Below are 23,926 nucleotides of genomic sequence, written 5' to 3'. Positions count from 1 at the left end.
TTCTTTTGTTCGTGCTGGGAATGAATGAACTTATGACATCCCAGCACAGCCAATCAACATGGTTGAAGATCAAATTGGAGGGAAGATGGTGGCAGCCTGCCATGAACTGGGGATAGGCGAGTACTCCTTGGTTTAGTTATGCTTGAAAAAGGGGCCATTAAAGTGAATCTATAGCTTTGCCCTAGACTGGAGTAATTCAATTTTAAAGCACAAGGGAGCCTGGTATTGTAAACATTTTTGTGTTGTACTCAGCCACTTCATACCCACTCAAAACAAAAAATACATACTTTAGACCAGGGTAAACTCTCATGGCTGACTTTTGCAGCGCTAGGTAGCAGTTTCAAATCTCGGCCAGGACACTACTTGATGAAGTTTTCCTCATTTATGTATGGATTTCCTCCGGTTTCCTCCCACATTCCAAAAACATGCAGATAGGTTAATTGGCTTCCCCAAAAAATTGTCCTTAGACTGTGTTAATGACATATGACTAGGGTAGGAACATTAGATTGTGAGCCCCTTTGAGGGACAGCTAGTAACACGACTATGCACTTTGTAAAGCGCTGCGTAATATGTAAGCGCTATATGAATACTGTGTAACTTGTGTTAAACTTGCACTTTATTTATTGCAGCATAATGTGCTAGGAGAAAGTGTCCACTCATAGGTCCGTGTCATAAAAATGAGAACAGTGGTACATTTCAATTGCATTGCAATTCTGTTAGTTAAGATGAAAAAGGAGAGCTCCTATTGATTGTGTTTATGTGTTTTGTATATTAAACTACAAACATTAAATTATTCCCACTTTTTCAGGGACAATCTTGTATGAAACCCTTATTTAAATCTACAGTGATCAAGTCGAGGGGGTTTAAAACTACTAAATTAGTGCCAAATATTTCCCCCTTGGCTGTATTGAGGTATAGGAGCAGTATGATCACCACACTATGCATCTGCCAGAGCCTCTAATGTAACCAGTTATTGTTAAGGGGGGAGGATGTATGATCTCCGATTATTCATATGGTAAGGCTGCAGGCTAAGTCACAGATGCGCCCTGACCTATTTTTTGGCAAGGGCTCTGTTTCTGATGGCATATATGTGGTCTCCACTAAATACCTGGCTGTGGACAGTGCAGTTGCCAAATGGTTGGGAACAATCCAGCATGAAAAGGGGTACAAATGATAAAATAAACAGTAATTACTATTAGTTAGAAGATTTATTTATTTAAAGGCAGGTCCAGTGAAATCCAGGGGATTTTTAATTATTTCAAACACCAACAGTGATTTGGTAGGTTCCTCGTCAGAATATTACAATAAAAATATATATAGACATCCATGAATATAAAACCTAGTATTGTGTTATAGCTTGTTCCAAATATGTGCATCTTGGTTGTGGATTTTGAAGCACATGTGTTTTGCAAGCTGCAAGGTTTTCTGTGATGTTGATGTTATTTTAAAGATATAAAAAAAATAAAGCATGGTCACATGATTTAAATTTGTACCAGCAACATTTGGTTCTAGATACCCTAATATATAAGTAAAGATCCTGCAGAAAGAACCCAGACCAGAAGTATAGCCAAAGGGCAAAGGGTAAAAGGACATGTGTCTTGCAGTTTTGTTGTATTTTATGATGGAGTCATAATCTAGGTCAGCCATTCTCAAATAGGGTTTTGTGGAACCCCAGGGTCCCTCCAGGGGTTGCAAGGCGTTCTTTGAATTGTGGCTGATTGATCTCCAATTAGAGAATGCCCGCATAGTTCTGGGTAGAGCCAGCTGAATGACTCCAATAATGTTTTTAGTTGTTTATAAAGGTGGTATTTTAGTCACCACTGTAGGGGGGAATTCTTTTCACAGGCCACCAATTTAAGGAACTTTTTTCTTCACTGAACCCCTAAAAAATATATATATATATATATATCCTTAAATAATGTGGTTTAGTATAAATGCCTTTGAGTGCTGTGTGGAGAGGTCCACTAAAATTCAATTTCAAGAAAACACTAAAACATTTTCAAATATGCAAACAATTTTAAATACCTTTTAGATTTTAAATGGCAAGTCCAGTAGGTCATACATGGGCCAGGTCACATCACTGAGTAGTTTTTTTTTACCCATAGACTAAATTAAAGTGCAATTCTTTTTTTTTTGAAAAGGTGTTCAGCTTGTAGGATTGACCGGTATCCTGCTATGTACAACATACCCAGAACAATAAAAGCTCATCTTGTTTTACCAGTGAATTTACATTGTAAAGAGTGTCTTGCAGATTACAGGGATCCAAGCAGGCCATTTTGAAATGTGTGAGAGTAAACTGATGTTCCTGTTTTTTACTCCCCAGGACAAGCCAGGAATTAGGACCACTTGTGGATTTAGCACAGCAGACTAACTTGCTACCTTTATTTGTTGTGATTGCTAATCAATCTGCTTATTGTCATTCTACCTGAACAGAAAACAGAAGGTCACTTAGCCTAATTAGTTTGCATGTCCTGGTGGAGAGTGACTAGGACAAAAGCTCACTATAGGGTGAGAAGAATTTCGAGTATTTACCGGGTTCAGTAACGATGATAAGCAGTAACAAGTTATATCTATCAGTGGACTGTTAATTTTATCCAAAATATTTAGGGGTCTATGTTACAGTCAGCAAATCTATTCAGTGATAGAGTAGGTGGGTTCATGGCTAAGGGTTCCTTGAGCCATAAGCAGTTTGAGACTCTCAGGTCAGCCTAACACCAATGAACTTTTTGGTATCTCTAAGGGTTACATTTTTCCCAGTGGCTAGCAATAAAAGAGGCATTCTTTCCACTAACCACTTCAGTAATATACCGTGAGTTGTGGATATAGTATTTATAGCTGGGGTCCCTTAACAACCTCCATGTTTAAAAGGTCAAGAAAAGTAGTGCCCAGACCTAGTGAATCCCTTTGTGGAAGTAGCCCAAAGGACTAATAGGTGCACGCTTGTTTTCTCACTGTGTACAGAAAAATATAAGTAACTCAGGAAACTTTGCGATCATTAACAAGAATGTGTTATCCCATCAGAGTTGGGAATGTACTGTTTATAGTCACGCTTGGAAGTCCCCTAAAAAGTTACTTACTTCTTATAACAACCGGAAGTAAAAGGAAATTTCTCTTTACAAAAGACTACAAAACATATCTGCCAGGGGATCTAACTTTTCCATCGTGGGTGGAGATTTACCTTAATCCACAACACACTGCTGCACTCCCAACTCGTAATGCGTTTCTCAGATCCCAGTGCATATTCTTTGCAGGCAGCGGTAAAGCTTTTTCCATTCACAAATTATATAAAACTGTATTAAAGGCCTGAGATAAGGCTGTTTCTGGGATATGTGTGGAAAGGTTTATCTGTAAGTGCAGTTAACAGGCTTAATGTTATTTACTATTAAAATAAAATCCTTAAAACCCTTCTCCATTTCCCTAGGGTGTACAGATTGCTTTATTTGCTGACCTGAGAAGGTCTAACAGAACGGATGATGAAAATCACTGCGACCTTTGTCCATGTCCTCCGCTGCCTGTAGTGTTGCCAAACAGCCCTTTCCATGCTGTTTGCATTAAGGGTAAAAAGATAAATACTTAGCACTAAACATGTTTGCTTTAGCTGCCAGAAGGGCTTATGAACGAGCCTCCCACCGCCTCCAAACACACACATGTATCAAAGGCTACACGTACGTGTCAGTTCCCTGGCCCTGTCCTCCCTACAAGGACTGGAAACATTATGGATGTTCTCTATTTAACTGATAAATCTTTGTTAGAGATAAATAGAATGGGCAAATATTTATTATATGGGGCAAGATGGTACCAATCACTCAATTATACATTCATACCAAAGCTGGCCACAAACAGTACAATCTTTTCTTACAATATAATTATTTTATATTTTTATTATAAAATAGCATAGCAGAGAAGTAGAATTGTATTGAGGCCATGGTTGCAGAGAAAGATTTTAAAGCTTTCCATTTAGAAAAGGCCATATTATGAAGCAGAACTAGCATATTTGCTTCTAAAAATAATACCAAGTGTTAATATTTTAAATTTTTTGGCTTCTATTAGCCATTATAGAGTTCTATTCATGGTTCCTATCAAGCTTCCTGGCTATAGAATAGTAGCACAGGTTTTGGAAAATATGTGATACCCACAATATGCAGGTGTAATATTGCTCTGGATAGAAACATGGGGGTGTACTGTTATTATTTACAGGAATTTCTGTATACTGTGGGCACAGACATCCATATGCTGTCCTATATGGGCTGTGATTATGAGAAACCACAATTAACTGGGCATATGAAATATAAATCTATTGGGGTGGGTACGGATATGCTTTTAAATAATCATATCATAAAAAGATTCTGTTGGAAAAATGTTACCAAATGCCATACAGAGCATAATGCAAATTAGTATAATTATGCCTGCACACATAACAATTTGCTTAGCACAACGCTAACTACTGTGAAAGGCACCAGCTGATCTGTTGAAATAGTATATCAAGTTCTTGGGCTGGCCAGAAGTATTTAATTATTACTTAAAGGAGTCATATAATTTGTCATTTGGCCTTCATAAAGGGTGAGTGATATACCCCAGATATGTGATGAGTATGATAGGGGGTAAGTTAACTGAAAAACAGCTTTTATATGATGAAATGTCTAGAAACTTAGGGATATGGGAAAACAACTCAAACACAAGAACAACAAAAGTTGAATATTCAAAAGAAAGATTTAGAACTGATTAAAATAAAACAATAAAGAGAAATTTGGAGAACAGGAGGTCTAATTACTATATAATTATAACTGAGTGATATAAGGGCAACTACAATCTGTTTAATTGTAATTAAACGCATAGTAGTAGTTAAACTCATATCCGAGTCAAAGTGTATATAGTGGGCCTTATTAAATTAAAAGTAAACAGAATATATATATATATATATATATATATATATATATATATATAAATAAATAAATCAGGCTGTGGAAGGACTTCCTGCAGTTTTCGGTGGTGACAAGGTCACACTGTAGTTACCCTAAGGGCAGTAAGCAAACCGGCAGACTTTGGGGGTTTAAGGTTGCCTGGAACTGAAAATAGGCAATAAGTCTGTTTAATAGTCACGAGTTTCAGTATACACACACTGTGAATATATATATTGAGTGAGTAAGAAGGTTTGGTATGCCAAAACAAATCATTACATAAATTCTTTCAATAGAAAAACTTTAAATAAAATTACCTGTATGCTTCTTCCAGCGAGATCATCTGAGGATAGTAGAAGCTATGTGTCTTCACAAGCTGCAACATATCTAGAGACATTGTTTTTGATATGTCATAGTAATGGCCAAATCTGGATGAAGACAATGGCATAGACTGTGTATGAGAAAAAGAAAAGTAATATTAAAAATAAATTAGTAATCTGATTGTACTAAAATATGTGGATACACTAGCTTTTCAAATACAACAATAGTTGGGCTCATTAATAAGTCTGAATTAGCAATGTTCCTATAGATAAACTTCACCCACACAATAAAACACTTAGCTGATTTAATGTAGCTACGTTCATGATTTACACACATTTCCCATCTAATAGCACAGCCTTTACCAACCTTTTTATTCACCCCCCAAAGATTGTAAAATAAGGCACGGGGAACCACTGCTAAAACCAATTCATTGGGAGAATTTTTTTTTTAAATTGGTGGCCAGTGGAACAAATACCCCCCCTTACAGTGGTAGCTGGAAAATCTCCACTATAGACAACTAAACAAATAATACAGTTGGTCTACCAAATGGTGAAGGCCCCAGAACTGTGCAACCACCATCTTATAGAAGGTCACTCCACCACAGTTTGAAGAACCCCAAGCAACCTTTGGAGGAACCCTGGCTGAGTTTTGCTGTAGTAGAGTCACACATCTTCCTCCGCTCTGGTAACCAGCATGTTGCTTGGATAAGGAAGGAGCGCCAATAATATGTAATGCTCTACCCACCTGTAAGCTGGCTTGCAGTATTTGGACCTTTGTCAATTTTTTTTTTAACTTTTTTTAACTTTTTACAGGTTTTATTATCCCATAGAAGTCCATAGGAGGGAGCAAAAGCTGCTTGAAGAAGGCCAAAAAAAGATTGACTGAAGACAAAATGCACTTGTCAAATTCTTAGTGATCTCAGATGTGTCACAAACTGATGTCAAACTCATGCCATCGCCACTGAACACTGCCAAGGCTTAATTAGAGCGCCCCCTGTGCTTGTCCAGCCACCAGTATGGTTTGTAGAGCACATTGATATCCTGATTTAGTTTTGGCACGTTATATCTTACATTTGGTTACCTAAAACCTCCAAGAAGCCTTTATTTTTAGCCCTCATGTTGTCACTTTGAATATAGTGTTATGCAAGGCTGTTTGGGATGTCCATGTGCTTTTTGGAGTGGTTTCTGGACTATTTCTTTTGCATTGTCCGCCTGTTATAGTCCATGATTTCCACATGCAGATGAGTGGATGTTGCCATTAATCTGCTTTAAATGGTTATACATACCTCCAGTCCTGAAAGAGCAGCGTTATCAAAACTTCAAGACATACAATTGTTACAAAATCTTTTACAGGAATTAGATCAACATTGTGAAGAATATATATATATATATATATATATATATATACATACACAAATATGAGTCTGATTTTCTTTAAGTAAGACTCTGCATGACTGACCCTCTTTCTTTATATGTCAATTCTTAGTGAATGTTTTGTTCTGCCTTATACTTATATTACTGCTTTTATTATTTCTCAATAAATAGATTTGTAAGATTCTGTCTCAGTTTGGATACAATTATTATTAATACAATCCAAGGCCAATTGAAAGTTCCATCTGAAAACGCTCATGTGATTTTTTTTTTTTTTTTACCTTTTTCTGTATAGAAATAAAATTATTATTATTTTAACTTATTTTGGAGAATTAGTAATAGGCAAACATTCAAACATCTGGTTGTATAGAATTATACTTTGTAATTTTTGTTTAATTTTTTAAAAATTGGTTTTGTACTTTTGAGATCTCTATTGTATCACCTGGTAAATGTTTTACCTTTCTAAACAAAAGAAAAAATGTAAAAGTATGCAGGATTTTTTTTGCTTGAACTTCAGCTTTAAATGGCCACAAACATTTTCTGAGATGGGACTGCCAGTTTTTTATCTTCTGCCACAATGCTTTACACACAATTATTGTTTGCACTTGACTAATGAAGCATTTTTATTATGTTACATCTAATAAATATGAAAATATTTACACTAGCTTTATTAACTTGTACCTATAGACTTAGAGATTGTGTGCGTTGGAAGGTGGAAGTATGAAAATCTGGGCATTTTCTTTTATCAGCTTTATGAGTTATGAAAGGGGTTTTCTTTAATATTGACAGAAAGCTCAGGCCATTGGTACGTTCATTATTATGAATAATTGGTAATTTACCCCATGGAATCATAAATCTCACTTCAATCAATTTGCACAGACAAGAAGATGATTCTATAAGTGCTTTGTCCAGCTTTGCAAATTTCCCCTCCAGCCTGCCTAATGGTCAATTAATTAGGATCAACACACTGATGTGACTTAGTCCAATGAACAGGCAGGTGACACAGGAAGCTACCAAGCTGAATCAGAACAAAGTAGAATCATCCTCATGCCCGTGCAAAGTGGCATGTGTTCTGAGTTTTACAAATAGGTGAGCAGAATAACATAGAATAACATTTTCTTTGGCAGGCAAAAAAATAAATACATTTTATATATATATATATTTAGAGAGAGAGAGAGAGAGAGAGAGAGAGAGAGAGAGAGAGAGAGCTGCTCGGTTGGTGTTTTGTTTTTTTACTTTATTTCTGCTATGCTTACTACATTGTACAATGACCATGCACTGAGAACATATGCTAGGAAGCCTTTTACTATTCAAGATCTCATATTATGCTAACTTGTATGGGCAGCACCATTGTACTCGCCTGTAAAACTAAACAACTGTGCCGTTATCATAAGGCACATGTACTGCGTGGCAATCAAACCAAGCAAAAAATGGGCATGTAACCTAAAAAAGCAAAATTTATAAAAAAAAAAAAAAAAAGCTCAGTACTGATCATAAAACAACATCCAGCCATATCATTTTTATAGCAGATTGAACTTTTCCCCCTTTTTACCTATTTACACCTTCTCTTTTTGCTATAAACCCCATGAGACAACTTGGGTTAACAAATCTAAAACCAATTAAAAAAGGGTCTGTTTCTGGTCTATAATCTATCCTTTATCCGGATTAGCCTTCAGAATGTTTTTATTGCAGACTCCGCAGAGCTCATCTTTTTATTGTCCTCCTTCGAGCCTCCTTTATGTTGGAGAAACACAGGGCCTGACTAAGTGAACTTTCATCTGATGTCTTCATTGACAAGAACTCCGGGGTTGCTTATTTCAGATGCTAATCCCCCAACGAAGCTCAAGAGAAGTTAGTGAAGATACTGAAAAAAAAAATAAGTAGAAACAAGTATTTTATTTTCTTGCCTCGTCTTTGGGAATCCTGGGGCACATAGCTGAGTTTAATCCGTGCTGTTCTGCGGATTAAGGTAGGTGATAACCTCTTTTGATTGAAGAGCGAGGGAAGGAGGGGGAACTATGGTGCTTACAAACTGGGTGGAGATGGATTAGGTCAGAATGTACGCAATAAAAGCTTGGGCTATATCAGAAGCCCCTGAATAGCTCCTCAATGTACTCAATTCCCAAGCCTAGCAGGGAAGCTTGCAAAGACCTACCTGACTCAAATAAGCATGAATAATCTGTCTTAGCAGAATCATAGTGCAAAGAAAGACACAGAGTCTGTGCGACTTACCCGGGTCAGCTCTGTCCCTCTGTAAATTCCAGCGAGCCAATCGGCAGAAGGCCATTGGATTGGCAGGCAACACAAAATACCTTTCATAATACAGCTGCTGGATTTCAATGCAGATTTAGTCAGGGGGGTTATCTTTAGTGTTTAAAGCCTTTGGCCATCAGATAAGATTTATCATATCCGAATGGTATTCAAAACTATGTGCTGCCCGCTGGGAGGGAACTTAGTGGAACTTCGGGGCAAGAAAAAAAGTTTGCAATGCAGATTTCAAACCACAAGGCATGAAAAAAAAAAGATCAGTGTCTCTGGTACAGATGGTTACAGAAAATAAATAAGGTGGCGGTGTGGACACAGACAATCAAATCCTTTTTTAAACCTATTGTTGGAAAATAATAACTGGTTGCCTGAGGAAATTACTGTTTATTTTAACATAAAAAGCTCACTTCAGCCAAATCATTTTATTAGTTTTTAAGCTTTGTTGGGTTTTTGCTGCTGTTCCCTTTGAGGAAATATTTGCTCCCTTCCTGTTCTTTCTGCTACCCATCATTCAGACAGGAAGTAGGGACACAGTAAGAATAAAACTGTAATACAGACATATAGGGCCGGATTTATTAAACCCCTTCAAGATTGACTTTCAGGGGATAACCTAGATAATCTAGCAAACCAGAAATTAATTTCTGAAAAATCATTTGCAATCAGTTAGGAAATGTTTTCAATCCTGGACTAGATCCATTCCAGGTTTGCTGAATCACCCAGGCATCACAGTCTATTTTCTTCAGTCTTGGAGTGCTTTAATAAATCAGGTCTTTAATGTATATACAACAATATACAATTCTAATCTTTCCCCCCTGGCTAGATGAATTGTTTTTACTGTTATCTGTGCGCACTTGGGAAAATTTGGCTTTTCCTTCTGTTCTGTCTGACACGGGCAAATAGGTCTTTGGGTGCTGTTCATCCTTAAAGCATATTAAATGACAATTGGATAATACTAAAAGTCCACATTACCACATTTAAAAGCTTTAGTGATCTCCAGCTTTAAGTGATGGCTGACACTGCTACTCCCTGCATGCATGTCCAGACGTCTGCAAAGTCTACGTATTTTCACAATTGCCATTTGTGCATCAAGTGCAGGAGATAAATACTTTCAATATGTAAATATAAAACTGATGCTATAATATTTTGTTTTCCTAATTGTCTTTAGCCTTGTTATGAAAAACACATTTTAATCAAGACTGGATGCACAGAGACTAATGTGGCTGAATTAATAAGTGTTCCCAAGATGGCTGCTTGACGATCTCAGACGGAATATGTCTTGGGCCCTGTGGGTAAAAATGCTAAGTTAAATTAAGTTATTCTTATTAGAAGGGATGTTAGCAGATTGAGTGCTTTCACTCTGGCATTTGTAACACAAGTTGATTAGTAGGCGTTTTCTCTGGGAAAACAGGATGATAAACTTTTTTTTTTTTTTAAATCATTTGTTTTTCAATAACCCCTCTGTGCCTTGTGACGATGGCGCACAAGCTTTCACCTTAATAAAAAGGGATGAGGTTTTGAGATCTGCCTGGAGGCTGTTTGAGTTGGCCCGTTACCATGTGTAAAGCATTCGGTAATACAAACACTTCCCATGTCTGCACAAACCCACAGATAACCAAACATGCCAAACCTTGTCTTGTCCCACCCCACTTTTGGGTCTCTGGCTGGAACCACAAATGAGTCTGGAACATACCAAATGTTCAGATAGCGTCATAAGTCAATGATAAAAGGCTGAAGAAAATTGCGAACTGAAGATAGGCAGACAGATAACAACACAGATAGAGAAATATGGCAAGGCACATGAAAATCAAATGTCATAAATAGTACACTTACACAAATCTATTCTGATTTTGAATATTTGGTATACAAATCGATGAAATGTCGGCTGTGTCCCAATCCACTGTAATCAGGTTAATTCTATTTTCAAACTATGTCCGTGTGAAGATCTATGAAAATGGCTGCTAATTAAAGCAAAACTAAACCTATTTTTTTTTTAAATTGTAAGCAGGCCTATAACTTCTGCAAAAAAAACAAAACTTATGTATCTGTTTGCAGTTGTCTTTATACCATAGGCTGCCGGAATGAGGAGAACTGAGTTTACTTTAGTAACTATGAATAGGATGATAAGCTTATCTTATTGGGGATGAGACATAGCTTTTCCATTTTTCAATAAAAGACCATTTAGATTTAGTTTCCTTTTAAGACAAAACTAAATATTGTGAAGTCAGAAAGGTCTTATGAAAAGACTTGACTTGAAATTTTACTTTCAGTTCATGTTAAGTGGGGTTAAAGAGAATTAAACCTTTTATTTTATACCTTTTATTCCTGTGTTTGCATGGGTTTCTTCCGGGTACTCCCGTTTCCCCCTCCCTTGGCTTCCCTCAAAATTACCCTTAGACTGTAATAAAAACATACAGTTAGGTCCATAAATATTTGGTTCTGTACAATACCACAATTACTTTTAAATGAAACAACTTAGATGCAGTTGAACTGCAGACTTTCAGCTTTAATTCAGTGGGTTGAACAAAAAGATTGCATAAAAATATGAGGAACTAAAGCCTTTTTTTAACACAATCACTTCATTTCAGTGGCTCAAAAATAATTGGACAAATCAAAAAGCTGAAAATAAAATGTTCATTTCTAATACTTGGTTGAAAACCCTTTGCTGGCAATGACAGCCCTCAAATCAACTCCAGGCCTTTTATCTGGTTAATTGATAATGACATAACGAAGGAATTGCCCACACCAGCCCATGAAATAGCCTCTGAGTCAATTGTCCAATTACTTTTGAGCCCCTGAAATGAAGTGATTGTGTAAAAAAAAAAAGGCTTTTTTATGTAATCTTTTTGTGCAACCCACTGAATTAAAGCTTAACGTCTGCAGTTCAACTACAGTTGTTTCATTGAAAATTAAATGTGGTAATGTACAGAAACAAAATTAGAAAAAAGTTGTCTCCATCCAAATATTTATGGACCTATGGACCTAACTGTATGAGTATGGTAGGGACATCAGTTTGTGAGCGCCTTTGAGGGACAGCTAGTGACATGACTAATGGATACTGTAAAGCGCTGCGGAATATGTCAGCGCTAAATAAATACTCTGTAATAACTCTCCATAGAATAGAATGGCATTGTGTCACTCTTTTGTTGCTGACAACAATCACAAAAGATTGTTTCCAGTGACAAAAATGTGTGTACGTAGCCTACATAAATTCCAAGTAAGAATCAGTTAAAAACCAAACATTTGGCAGTGCCAACATTTTTAGAGAACAACTGAGCTTTATATTGCAACTGCTACTGACCACCTAAACCGTTCCTGTCAACTGTTTAATATTGCCATCATTAGCCAAACATTTATTTTAAACATTTAGGCATAAATAGAGAAAACAAATTGGTTCAGCATAACTTTAAAGATTTTTTTCTGTCAATGGCTAGATTTCCCAGCATGGGGCAGACACAGGGCAGCCAAATGAATCTTGGAATAAAGGCTTGAGCTTTGATATTTAGGAACATTTTATTAGGACTGTTACAGTGGGTATTTCCCATGATATGTATGTGTGACAACAAATAAGGATATGTTACAATTCAGATTCTATCCACTAAGCAGCATTCATCCTACAGTTCATTGCTCTTCATATGTCTGACTTATAGCAGGTAGAAACGAATTAATGAGGGGGAACACCAGGCCTCTCCTGCTGTCCGTATCACCCATTTCAATGTACATCCAGATAAACAGAAGACTAAGTAGCCCAAGGATATACATAACAGGCAACACTAAAAGCTGTAAAAGAAGTGACCACTGTGATTACTTCTTACGGGCTTGACTTCCCAGCGATTAGCTTCTAGTGACAGTGAAGCTGATACAATCTCAAGTGCTTACTTTACTTATTACGCACATGGTTAAGCAAGTCAACAGTGTGCTTCAATACTTTCACTAGAGGGATTTAATAAGTACTGCTCAGTCAACCTTTCAAGCTTGCGATGGAGAGCTATGTTTGAGATACGACAACATAAACACTCTTGTTGGGTGACTGCTCCTTCCCCCTTCAGTTCTGACAGGGGCAGCCGTGTGCCACAAACATTCTTAGGACTCTGTGAATGAAATAAAAGGACTTTTTGTAAACTAGCATCTAGTGTGTAGTCAGCAGTAATTACCCCTTCCCCCAACAATAGTACTTCTGTCAATAAAAATCAATTGTCCTATGCTATACAGTGCAGCTGTCCGGACAAGGAACTTGCTGGCAGATAGATAATCTCATTGGAAGGTTGCTGCTCCTTCACTGTCCAATCAGCAATCTGGGGAATCGGTGTTTTGGATAATAGGACTACCTGCACTGAATAGGACTACCTGCACAGATACACATCTTTAAAGATTTCATTCATGTCAATGTTTCTTGAGTTAAGGCAGATTACAACCATCACTTCTCTGCAATAGATTAAAAAAACAAAAGGCAATTTTTAGGTAGCTGTCACACTACTAAATCTACTTTGATCTTTTTATAGATAACCAACCTTACAATGGAAATATGCCTGTCAAAAAAAAAAGTGTGTTCTAGCACTTAATAATAAATAAATCTGTACCCACAGTTTTCACTTAGTTCCATGTATAGTCCCACAAATATCTGTGGGTCCTGCTAATGGAATACACCATACATGTTTGATAAGGTGGCAACAATACTACACTGCACCTAAATTTAGAGCATAGATGTGTTAGGAGGCGCTCTCTGGGCTTACGATCCCAGGCAGTGCCCCATCGCAGGAGGGTGTGCGCAGCCTATTCCCTCTGGGGGAATGGCTTGCTGTAGCACTGGGTTTCAGTGCCCTGAGGGTTGCAGCATCCCTGTAGCTGGGGTTTTCCCTCGGCATCCTCTGCACTAGGCTGCACAGCTGAGGGGAATTGGAGCTGTGTGCAGTTGATTAGCTGAGTGGTTCCTAATCAATTCCGTGCTGTCATTGCCTGCTGGGGCTTTGTGGCCTCTCTGCTCCCTGTCGGATGTGCCTGTTGTAGCGTCTGCTAGGCTCACCTGTGTTGGAGTGATTTTTGAGTATTTCCCTGTTACTGACCTGTGCCTGTTCCTGACTATCTGTTGAACTTAGCCTGGACCGACCTCTGCTTGTGAACCCAACTCTGTTTTTGCCTTTCCCTTTGTACTTTGCTTAGTAGACTGATCTCCTGTGTTTTTGACCTTGGCTTGTTTTTTGGATTTCCTGACATTTTGTACTCTACACTGTGGGCTATGGGTCAACTCCTATCTCCAGACACCATACCTTGTGCACCAAGTCCTGGGGGCAACCGAGTGCTGGGAGGCTCAGCGGGGGCTGCTATAGGGGAAGACTGCGACTATAGATTGGGGGACTGGTGTCTGGGGAATACAAGTACTGATCTGGGCCTTACAAGTTGTTACTCATATGTAAGCTGAGTCTGCTTAAACTACAGGGGGATGAAAAAATTGTTGCAAGTGGAGGGGGTTATCAGCAAAGTTATTGCTGACCCCCAGTCTCATATTTTGTTAATCAGCACCTGGCTACACCTAGTCCTGCCCACTGCTTTCTACATAGACAGCTTCTGCTACTGAATTCCTCTCACTGTGATCTACAGTGTCAGGGAAGGGGAGTGTGTGAGACACAAATGATTGGCTGTCTCACTGACCAAATAGTAAGGTACAAGGTGACTGTCCAATAACTGAGCATTTATGGAAAAATAAAATAACTTTCCACTTCATTTGGTGTATTTGAATGGTGTAATTAACGAAAATAGTACTGAAAGTGTAATATTACTTTAAGCATTACCTCGTTTTGATGGTTCTGGTGACTACACAAATACCTGGCCACTTCATGCATAGAGACTAAAGGCCTGATTGACATAGAACCTCATATACTCACCGAAAATAGTGTCAGCTTATAAGTACCTTGTTGTGTGTACAGAAATGTATGTAATTCCTGAACTAGTTTAATGTGGGTCTGGTGATACCACAGATGCCAGTCCCACACTATACAAAGTTCTACTTCTGTTTGACTCAATCAGGATGAACCTATAACTCCTTCATTCAACAGCAGGGCTGATTTTAGGGATTATTGATCCCTGTCCCACACTATAGAGACAGTTCTACTTCTGGCTGACTCAGCCCTCCCTTCTACATTTAAAATAAAGGCTGACTGTAAGGTAGGTCAAACTGGGCAAATACCCAGGGCTCCTGCCCTCTTGAGGGGCCACAATCAACAGAATGGCAAGTAACTGGAATAATGAGCACTTGGGGCTCCTACTTCATATATTATCAGGGCCCCATTTGGCCAAAATCTGCCTCTTTTTAACAGTGTGTGGTAGTCTCAGTGGCTAGTGAAGAGTTCTATTTTGGGATGTTGAATCAATCAAGGGGCAAAGTTTTGTTCACAGAGCTGAAGGGCCCCAACAATGAGCGAAATTGGAATCCTGAGCTACACAGGCTCTACAGAGCTAAATAAAACAGGTTCCGAAACGTGTTTAACTTTTGACAATACTGACTCTCTGATCATCTGACATGTTAAATTGAAACTTTTGTTTGTGACGCATTAGAAAGTTTAGGAGTTTGTACGATCGTTGTGAAATTCCTTTAATTATCCTAGTCATTGTCAAGGAACTCTCTTTTTTAACCTCCATGCAAAGTAGATTGACCTTTTCTACACTAAACAGTTTCAAGTTACAAGCAGCCAACCTGCTGTCACCTCATACAAATCCAAATGTTACCTGAAGCTTAACATACGTAGAGGATGAACTTTGTATCACCTCACCTGAGTGTGTATCACCTAACCATACCACAGGTTTGTCCCCATCTCCAGTGCCCCGGGCTCACCTCTCACAGCTTCATGTCAATCCAAGCTTCAGATTGTAACAACACTACCAACTTCTCCACTAGAATTGTCAAGTTTCTGGTCAAGAGTTCGACCCTGAAGCATTACATTCCATTTATTAATGTAGTGTAAATAATATTTGGATTCTGTACCCTTTTGTTTGCTGCTACTACATTTGATCGCATAATTCTTGTACCAGTGATTTAGGTAAAAATCATGAAAAAGTAACTCCAAATAGTCAATTATAGTCAATGTTTATCTACAAAAATGTACAAGAAATACACACCTCTACTAGAGAACAAATCCAGGTTGTGACCTGACTTTGCTGCGTTTATACTAAATGTAAAGTCAAAACTTTACAAAAAGTTAGGAAAAGGCTACTAAAGGAATACAAACACACAGTAGCTAAAAATATCCTATGCATTTATGGAAACTACTAATCACTCTCAGTCCATGAGGTATACAAGAAGGGGACCAAAATAAATTTAACCTAATGAGAGCTGGTGACCTGGGTAAGATAAATATATAAGATAAAGCCTAGAAAAAAAACCCAAAAATTACAGTATATGTGCATCAAAAGATATGTACCTTGTAAAAAAATTATTGAAATGGTTTCTATATCCGCCTCATTGTACTGAATGATAAATTGTAAAAAAAAAAACCTATCTAAATAGCGATAATGTATGGGGGGGTCGCAAAGAGAGAATTGGTATGAACCTAGGAATCAGCCAAAAGTGCTCCAATGCTGCACCATCAAGTAGAATTGGCCCACATGGAAGCCTAAGGCAAGAAGCATTTAACTATCCTATAATGCAACAGAAGAGCTCTGGTCATCTGGGGTTCTCCCTGGTGTTCCCTCTATTTAAGGCTGCCTTGTATGTCTAAATAAATTTGGATATGTTCCTCCCATGGTTCTTATAAGGGGCTTTAATTGTTTTTATTGGCTGTGAGCTCCTTTGCATTTATGCAGCATTGAAGTGTATCTAAAGGCAAGGTTTAACAGAGTAGAAAAGAGCTAAGAACTAGATTTTAAAAGCATGAAACAATCGCGATTGTCTGGGGTGAAATCTAGTGACTGTACAGCTGTTGCATAGAAGGTCTTCGGAGGCTCAGCGTGTTTGATTACTAATAATCAATGACTCTGTAAATTCATCCCAGTAGTTGGGAGCCTTCTGCTACTACTCCCCCCAACCCTGTCAAGTTTTTGGCGCTCTCTGTGTTCCCACAGAGTTTCACCCTCCCTATTGATGGTGGTGACCAATGACAAACCTTGTTTTTTTTTAAAAACAAAACAAAAACAACACAAAGTAATATATTGCTGCTCGCAAGCCCAATAAAACAAGCTAAAATATCACCTCCACTTTTGGCAAATTCTGGTAACGCCAGGCAATCTTCATACTGTCCTCTCCTTTTCCAAGAGTCTCAGGTTCAAGTTTCTGTACGCTTTTCTTAGGTAATTCATCTGTAAGAGGTGCTGGAAGGTCCTGGAAGAAAGGGATGGGATTTAATGGAACTAGGATCTAAAAAATAGTAAACATAAACACAGGTAAGGGTAGAGATGAGATTGTCCTAGTAGAAAAACCTGCCATTGGAGAAACATAGGGCTGCCATTGTTGACCTCTTCTAAAAAATACAAGTTCATTTTTGGCTTCAACACTTTATAGGTCTGGGCCCATGACTGAACCAAGAAACAGCCAGTCATTAGGCTGCCTACACACGTCAGATGATTCTTGTCCAATAATCAACTCGGGGCTTGTATTGGACGATAATCTGGCGTGTGTACAGTGCTCGTCTGACGTCATTCATGGATCCGATCCGTCTCCATAATGGAAGTGAAGGAGATAGAGCCCAGCGGGGTGCCACTCCAATGTTCTCCTCCCCTCTCCCCTCTCCCCTCTCCATAGAGCAGAACAGTACTGTATGTACAGCTCTCATTCAGCCTTTTGTCGTTGGACAGGATCATGAAAGATCCTTCTCTATGACAATTATTGAACATGTGCACGTAGCCCTATCCCTTTCAGAATATAAGTCAATGATGGAAACACAAATATTTATTTTAGTACCTTAGAATGTGAATCTGCATAGGACCTTCAAATTTTAAATGCTTGTTAAGCCCTAGTTAAAAAAAATTACAGGCAAAATTTTTTTCATCATTTCACTATTTCTTTTATTCTTTGAATGAGAAACACAATTTTTGTGTCATTGTAAACAAATAAATCCCCACCAAAAATAATAAACTTTAATCTACAGGTACACCAGCTTATTAGTTTTATTTGATCTTCCTAAGATCCTATCCTGCTATAGTTACTAGACCCAATCACTAAAATCTCACAAACATGTTAACATTACTAATTACAGCAAATCTACTGAAACAATTACATGCTCCTGTTGGATGTTTTTATTATTAAAATGCAATGTGGAATTAGCTTTTTGTAGCAGAAGTAAGAACCTAAGGCCTGGTAGTAACAGAGCTGGTTCCCCCGGGGTCTTTCTGCTGCAATTTCCACAACCCTACAATATTTTACCTATATATAAAATATGTTGATAGGTTGGTCTAGTCGTTAAAAATGGAAAAAACTTGAAGAAAAAAAATCTACCATTAAGCCATTATATTATATTATGTAAATTAAAAATGTACTATGACCTATAACTTAAGCACAAACATCAGTATTGCTTGTCAAATAGAAAACCCCCTTTAATGAGCGCATGTGAATCACTGTGTGATTAGTTAGCAACAGATGAAGTGTAATGATAAGGGTAAGCCCTTTCTATTTGTATTTTATAATTAAATGCTTGCATACTACTATGCAGTTATAAATGTCTTCCCTGAAAGCAAAACTATATTCAGACTTTCATTGTGATTAATATATAACCATTTTCATAAGCGCCAAGTAGAAATTTATGGTATTTAAGCTTTCAAAAGCTACCCAAGCAGTAAAAATCATAAAAGTGCCACCCATGCATTAGGAAAATGCAGCAGAAGAATAGAATGTTAAAGTAATCTATTATTTTAAACAGCAAAACATGTTTTTTAATTATATCACTGTGTCAGACCATATAATGTGCTGCGCGTGCTGTTTCTTTTTTTTTTTTTAAATATATATATATATCTTAAAAAGTTAAAACATTGTGGATGAAAGAAACTTTACTTCTTTCGGAGGAGTGTTTTTATGTTTTCCTAAAACTCTTCTGTTTGATTTTCTGCCAGGGGAAACTATGTGAATCCATGAACAGGTGCAGCCAAATTCCAGACAGCATAAAGGAAAAATTGTTTTTAGAGTATAGTATACTCAGGATTTGGGGTATTCTGAAATATTTAACTGAAACTAATGTCCCAGTTTAAAAATTGGCAATCAAGCAGGTGGTTATTGCAGAAAGGGAAGAGAAAGAGAAGTGATGACCCTTTGAAATAAATGTAAATGCAATAAATCTTACATGCCTGACCGCTGCCCAGCTGTCAAATTTGGAAGAGCTGCACAAGTGCAGCTTAGAGTTTGTTGCCAGGGATGCCCATCAATCCCTTGTGGATGCTGGGAGTAAAGGAACTTCATCCTGGCCCGGCCAATCAGGATGTCCAAAGATCACAATGAAGAAGATAAGAAGGAAGGAGATGGTGGTGCCCACAATGATATGGGGATGGGTTAGTATCGATGGGTTGTTGCACTTTACCACCATGTAAAAAAATAGGTCTTGAGTATTTGAGACATTTGTTTATCTATAAAATTGTCAGGCACCACCTGGATTTGCTGTGATCTTCTGTCTAATTTAGCTAATAAAAATATGCCACAAGAATGTCAAAAACTAAACAGGGAAATTGCCCCTCAAAGTTGAACTAAGCCCTCCTTCTCCAGCCAGGCTTGCCATTTTAGACTCTATCGAGATCTGCTTTTGCCATGCTTCCGTGCACATGATAAGGTACAATACCAGTCGTCTGAGAACTTAAAGCGTACCTAAACTCGGAAATTTCACTTTACATAAAAGAGTAGACAATCCTTTTTTTTTTTTAAGTGCAACCCCCTTTTATTTAAAAAAAAAGTGTGCTGCAACGGCCCCTAATTAAAAGAATGGGAGCACAGAGCCTCCTGGCATACCTACGTCACGCATCCCAGGAGGCTCTTGGGTGCTCACTCTGCGCATGCCTGAGCAAAAGGGAAAAATTTGCTGATCTCACGCATGTGCAGTGAGATCAGCAAGTTTTTTTCCCATCCTATGTCACCCGAGCTTGTGCCTGGGTCGGGTGACGTAGGATGAAGAACCTGGAAGAAGAGATGAAGATGGCAGCGCCCGATTTCTTCACAAGGAGATGACTGCTCAGGAATGAGAGAAAATAAGATTCCGATGCCGAAAACAGAAGCAAAAGGGTACCCAGATCGCTGGAAGATGCTAGCCTAGCAGTTTAAATAGCAGAAAGCCAAACAAGGCCAAGAGGTCCTTAAGTGAAAATGACAAGCTTTTAAGGAACTAAGGCTTGTGCTCTTCGGTAGGTATCAACAATGTAGTAATTGGTATATTGGGGAAAATGCTGTTTTAAGTGTTTTTGTTTTTACAGGTTGGCCATGTACACAAAGGTATATTTAATATTAATATTATTTAATTTCTATTCTAGGGGAGAAACAAATTTTAGACTAGTTGATCCACGCCTTAATGGACAACCTCAAGATAACAATACCCAGGTATAGACCTGCCTAAAATTTCTGTGATGCTGTGCGGCTTCCGGCAGCTGGCACTTTGCCAGCCACTTGAACACTCACACGGCAGCGTTGGCTTTTAAAGAACTGGCATCTACACATCTGACAACTGCACTTATAATAAAGTACAGATACCAATCCCCCCTGTTCTTTGTCAACCCTGAACTTACAAAATCTAAATAGCCCTCTTTTTTTATAGGATAGGCCAGCATGTAGATAAATACTTACCTCAGCTTCTGTGTCACCAGCTCTGGTTCTTCTCCTTCAACTTGGCTCAAAAGTAGATCCAGCTCTGTTTCAATGGCAGCTAAAGCCGAATGAAGGCCCTGTGCATGAACGGTAGTGCCTAGATTGTTTTTTACATAGAAGGCCTGGAGGTAGGGAAGCAGTGGGTCATGTTAACTAGATCTAAATAATGGCATATTGTAGAAAGGAACAGAAGCATACCTATTTTTACCAACTTTGCAACTATTTAAACAAACGTCCTTTTGTCTCTGTAGTTAAATAAATCTAATATGAACGAACAACTTTATTTGGCAAATTAAAACTGATCTTAAAACACCTTATTAATGTAATTAAGCAGCGTTTATTTATTAACACTGCGAATAGCATGGCACGAATAGACGTCTACTTTTTTAGTTGTGTGTTTTAATTCCAACCTTGTCTTATAATTACTGTGCTTTCCTTTTGGCGCTTTCTGCAATGCAATTAGAGAGGGGAGGTTAAAAAAGAACGATAAAGCCTGGATATTATATAGCTTACCTTTATATACAACTAATAGTCTAACAACCAGGAAGAATTTCTATTTTTTGGTTTTGGATGAATGTGTTCCACAAATGTACAATCGGGCAAATTGTCAAAAAGCTAAGCTCCTCATACCTGGCAATCCTAACTTACCCTGACTGAATGAACCCTGTGTAGGAGTTACACCTCCCCAGCCCAGTCAATCAGAGTAGCAGAAGATTGTATCCAGGAAAAGAAGGAAAAAGATGGCAACGTTCATGGGGACAGGTAAGTATTGCACGTTTAGTTCATCTTTAAGGGAAATATTGCATTAGCATTAGGCATCACTGCTGTCTATACTTACCTTCTACAATCTGATTTACCAATCCATCTGATTTATCAATCCACCAATTCAACAAAGGAAGTTGAAGTGTACCTGCATAAAACAGGTTTCTGTAACTCTGGGTCTACTGATAAAGGTTATTATGTTCACCTAGTGATAAAAAAGTAACAGGTTTGCTTCATTGCCCTGTGTTCAGCAGAACAAACTTTGCTTTCACTGGCCCATCCTTGCCAGGAGCACAGGACTTACCTGGTCATAGAAGAATCACGTGAGTCACTCACTTTCCTCTATTTAGACAGACCAGAAGTTTGGTGAATGGACCAGCACTGACACTGGGGCAAGGAAAATGCCACATTATGACATTATATAGGTCTCTTTAAAAGGATTTAAAAGGACTCCATCCTGGGAAAAGTATGGGGCCTTCTTTTGAAGGTCTATTTTAAAAAAGCTGCAACCCCTGGCAAAATTATGAAATCACTACTTTTGGAGGGTGTTCATTTAGCTGTTTTACTTTGTTGCAAAGGAAAAAAAAATCACGTCACAAAACTATCTTAACAGCTGAACATACATGGCATTGTAAAACATATCTCAAAAAAATTAAATGACATTTTTGTAATTAATAGCATATTATTTAAGGAAAATTTTACTCTGTTGCACCTCCTCTGACATCTTGTATTCTTTGAGGCATGAACTTCACTAATGAAAGACAATATTCTTTAGTCAGGGTTCAAGGTGACAGATCAGCTTTGCAGGATGGAGCCTTGTCTTGTACCAAATTCCACCAATAATTTTTATCTACATGCATTATTTCCACACTGAGATCCACTGTTACAAAATGGAATTTTTTTGGGTTGATTTCAAAATGTTTTTGTTATTATTGAGTGATACCATAATTCTTCTTCTACTTGGTCTGCTATATTTTTTTTTTTGCAATGTCAGATTGTTAAGCTGTAAAATTGTTTTGTGTCATATTTGTGACTTTTTTTATTTGCAAGGATATTAAAACTACTAAATAAACAAGGGTAGTTATTCAGTACCCTTTGCCAGGGGTTGTAGTTATTATATGTAGTTGTAGGGGTTGTGTTACAAATATTTAAGAAGCAAAAGACCCATATGACCCAAGACCCAAGAGACACATATTCTGTAAATAAGTGAAAACAAACAAGATATGGGACTTTCAAGGCAAAAAAATAACATTATACATTTTTCTAGTATATTAAACATTTCAATTAAAACAATGATATTTATTAATTTTACATTTAAAATCAACTTTAGAACTTTCACCTTTTCAGTGTGTAGTTTAGGGCAAATGAAAACGCTAGCTGGTATGAATATTTATGAATGAATATATTTACGTGAATGAATATATGGATAAAAATAATTGTTTAAATTAAAATGTTTAAAATACTAGAATACCTATAATGTTATTTTTATGCCTTGAAAGTCCCATATGTTGTCAATTTGTTGCATTATATAAATTTAGGGGTGTGGCGGTTTGATATATATTTACCATTTGGGAGGAAGATTTTTCTTGTTATTCTGTAAATAGGTATCAGAATTTCCTATTCCTATCTACTGTGTTCCAGTACATACCATAAAGTACTAAAGCTATAGAATCAGCATAGTTGCCAGGGATCTAATGTCTAAAAGTACATTTAAGGAAGTATAGCCAATAAAGCTCACAATGTATTTTTTTGAGACTCTGTAACATATAGTATATGCTAATTAGGTACACATGAATTATTGTATATAAATATTATGTATTCTTTTACTATAATAAATGTGGCCAACCTGTTTTCTACAACAAAAAATTGGGACCATAATTTGGTTAAAGAAAAAGAAAGTTGGGGAAAAACTGTCAATCCTAGTAAAGAAAGAGTTGCCTCTGGGATCTGAGAGAGAGGAGGCCAGCATGAGATTCAATCCGCTAGCAAAAGCAAAAGATGAAACAATTTTGGGTGGAAATGACCTTTAAATGTTTGAAAGACAAAAAATATGGGCAGGCCGTACGCAACCATCAAATTTGACCTTTTTGCTCATTTACATTTATTATCTTTGCTTGACTGCTTGGTTTGTCTTCTTGTAAGACAACAAAAGCTGTGTATGTTGGATCAATTCATATAATGAGGGACATGATGTTTAGTTAAACATCAAAAGATGATACAAATGTTACATCGGAATGTTATTTGGAATGTGAGTAGCCTATGTGGCAGCAGAATATTTCTACAAATCTTACTTAGCTCCGCCATTTCCCGGCATGCAACAAAAAAACCCATTTGAATATTATGCAGTGTCATGTAATATCTTTTGCTTTATTATTTATTATAAAGGGCTGGGTTATAGTTTTATAGGTAAAATAAGCCGGAGTAGGATTCACTTCCACCAGTGAAGCTGGGTGATCCAGCAAGCTTGGAATAGATTTCCCTAAATTCATTAGCTATTTGTTAGCAAATGTTTGAATTCTGGACCAGATCTATTCCAGGTTTGCTGGATC

The 23,926-nt window shown here is 37.5% G+C and overlaps 1 protein-coding gene across 1 annotated transcript in view; it reads right to left on the bottom strand.

Moving 5' to 3' along the window:
• ELP4 (elongator acetyltransferase complex subunit 4) overlaps window positions 1-23,926 on the bottom strand; it is a gene marked incomplete in the record, with an annotated part of 147,620 nt that overhangs the window by 89,186 nt on the left and 34,508 nt on the right. The window contains 2 exon segments of the mRNA XM_072421861.1: window positions 5,216-5,349; window positions 17,034-17,162. Of these exon segments, the coding sequence (XP_072277962.1) occupies window positions 5,216-5,349; window positions 17,034-17,162 (263 nt within the window).

The sequence above is a fragment of the Pyxicephalus adspersus genome, chromosome 9 (genome assembly GCF_032062135.1).
Source record: "Pyxicephalus adspersus chromosome 9, UCB_Pads_2.0, whole genome shotgun sequence".
NCBI lineage: Eukaryota > Metazoa > Chordata > Amphibia > Anura > Pyxicephalidae > Pyxicephalus > Pyxicephalus adspersus.
Note: the sequence above shows the minus strand (reverse complement) of the source record. Positions and strands in the feature narration are given on the sequence as shown.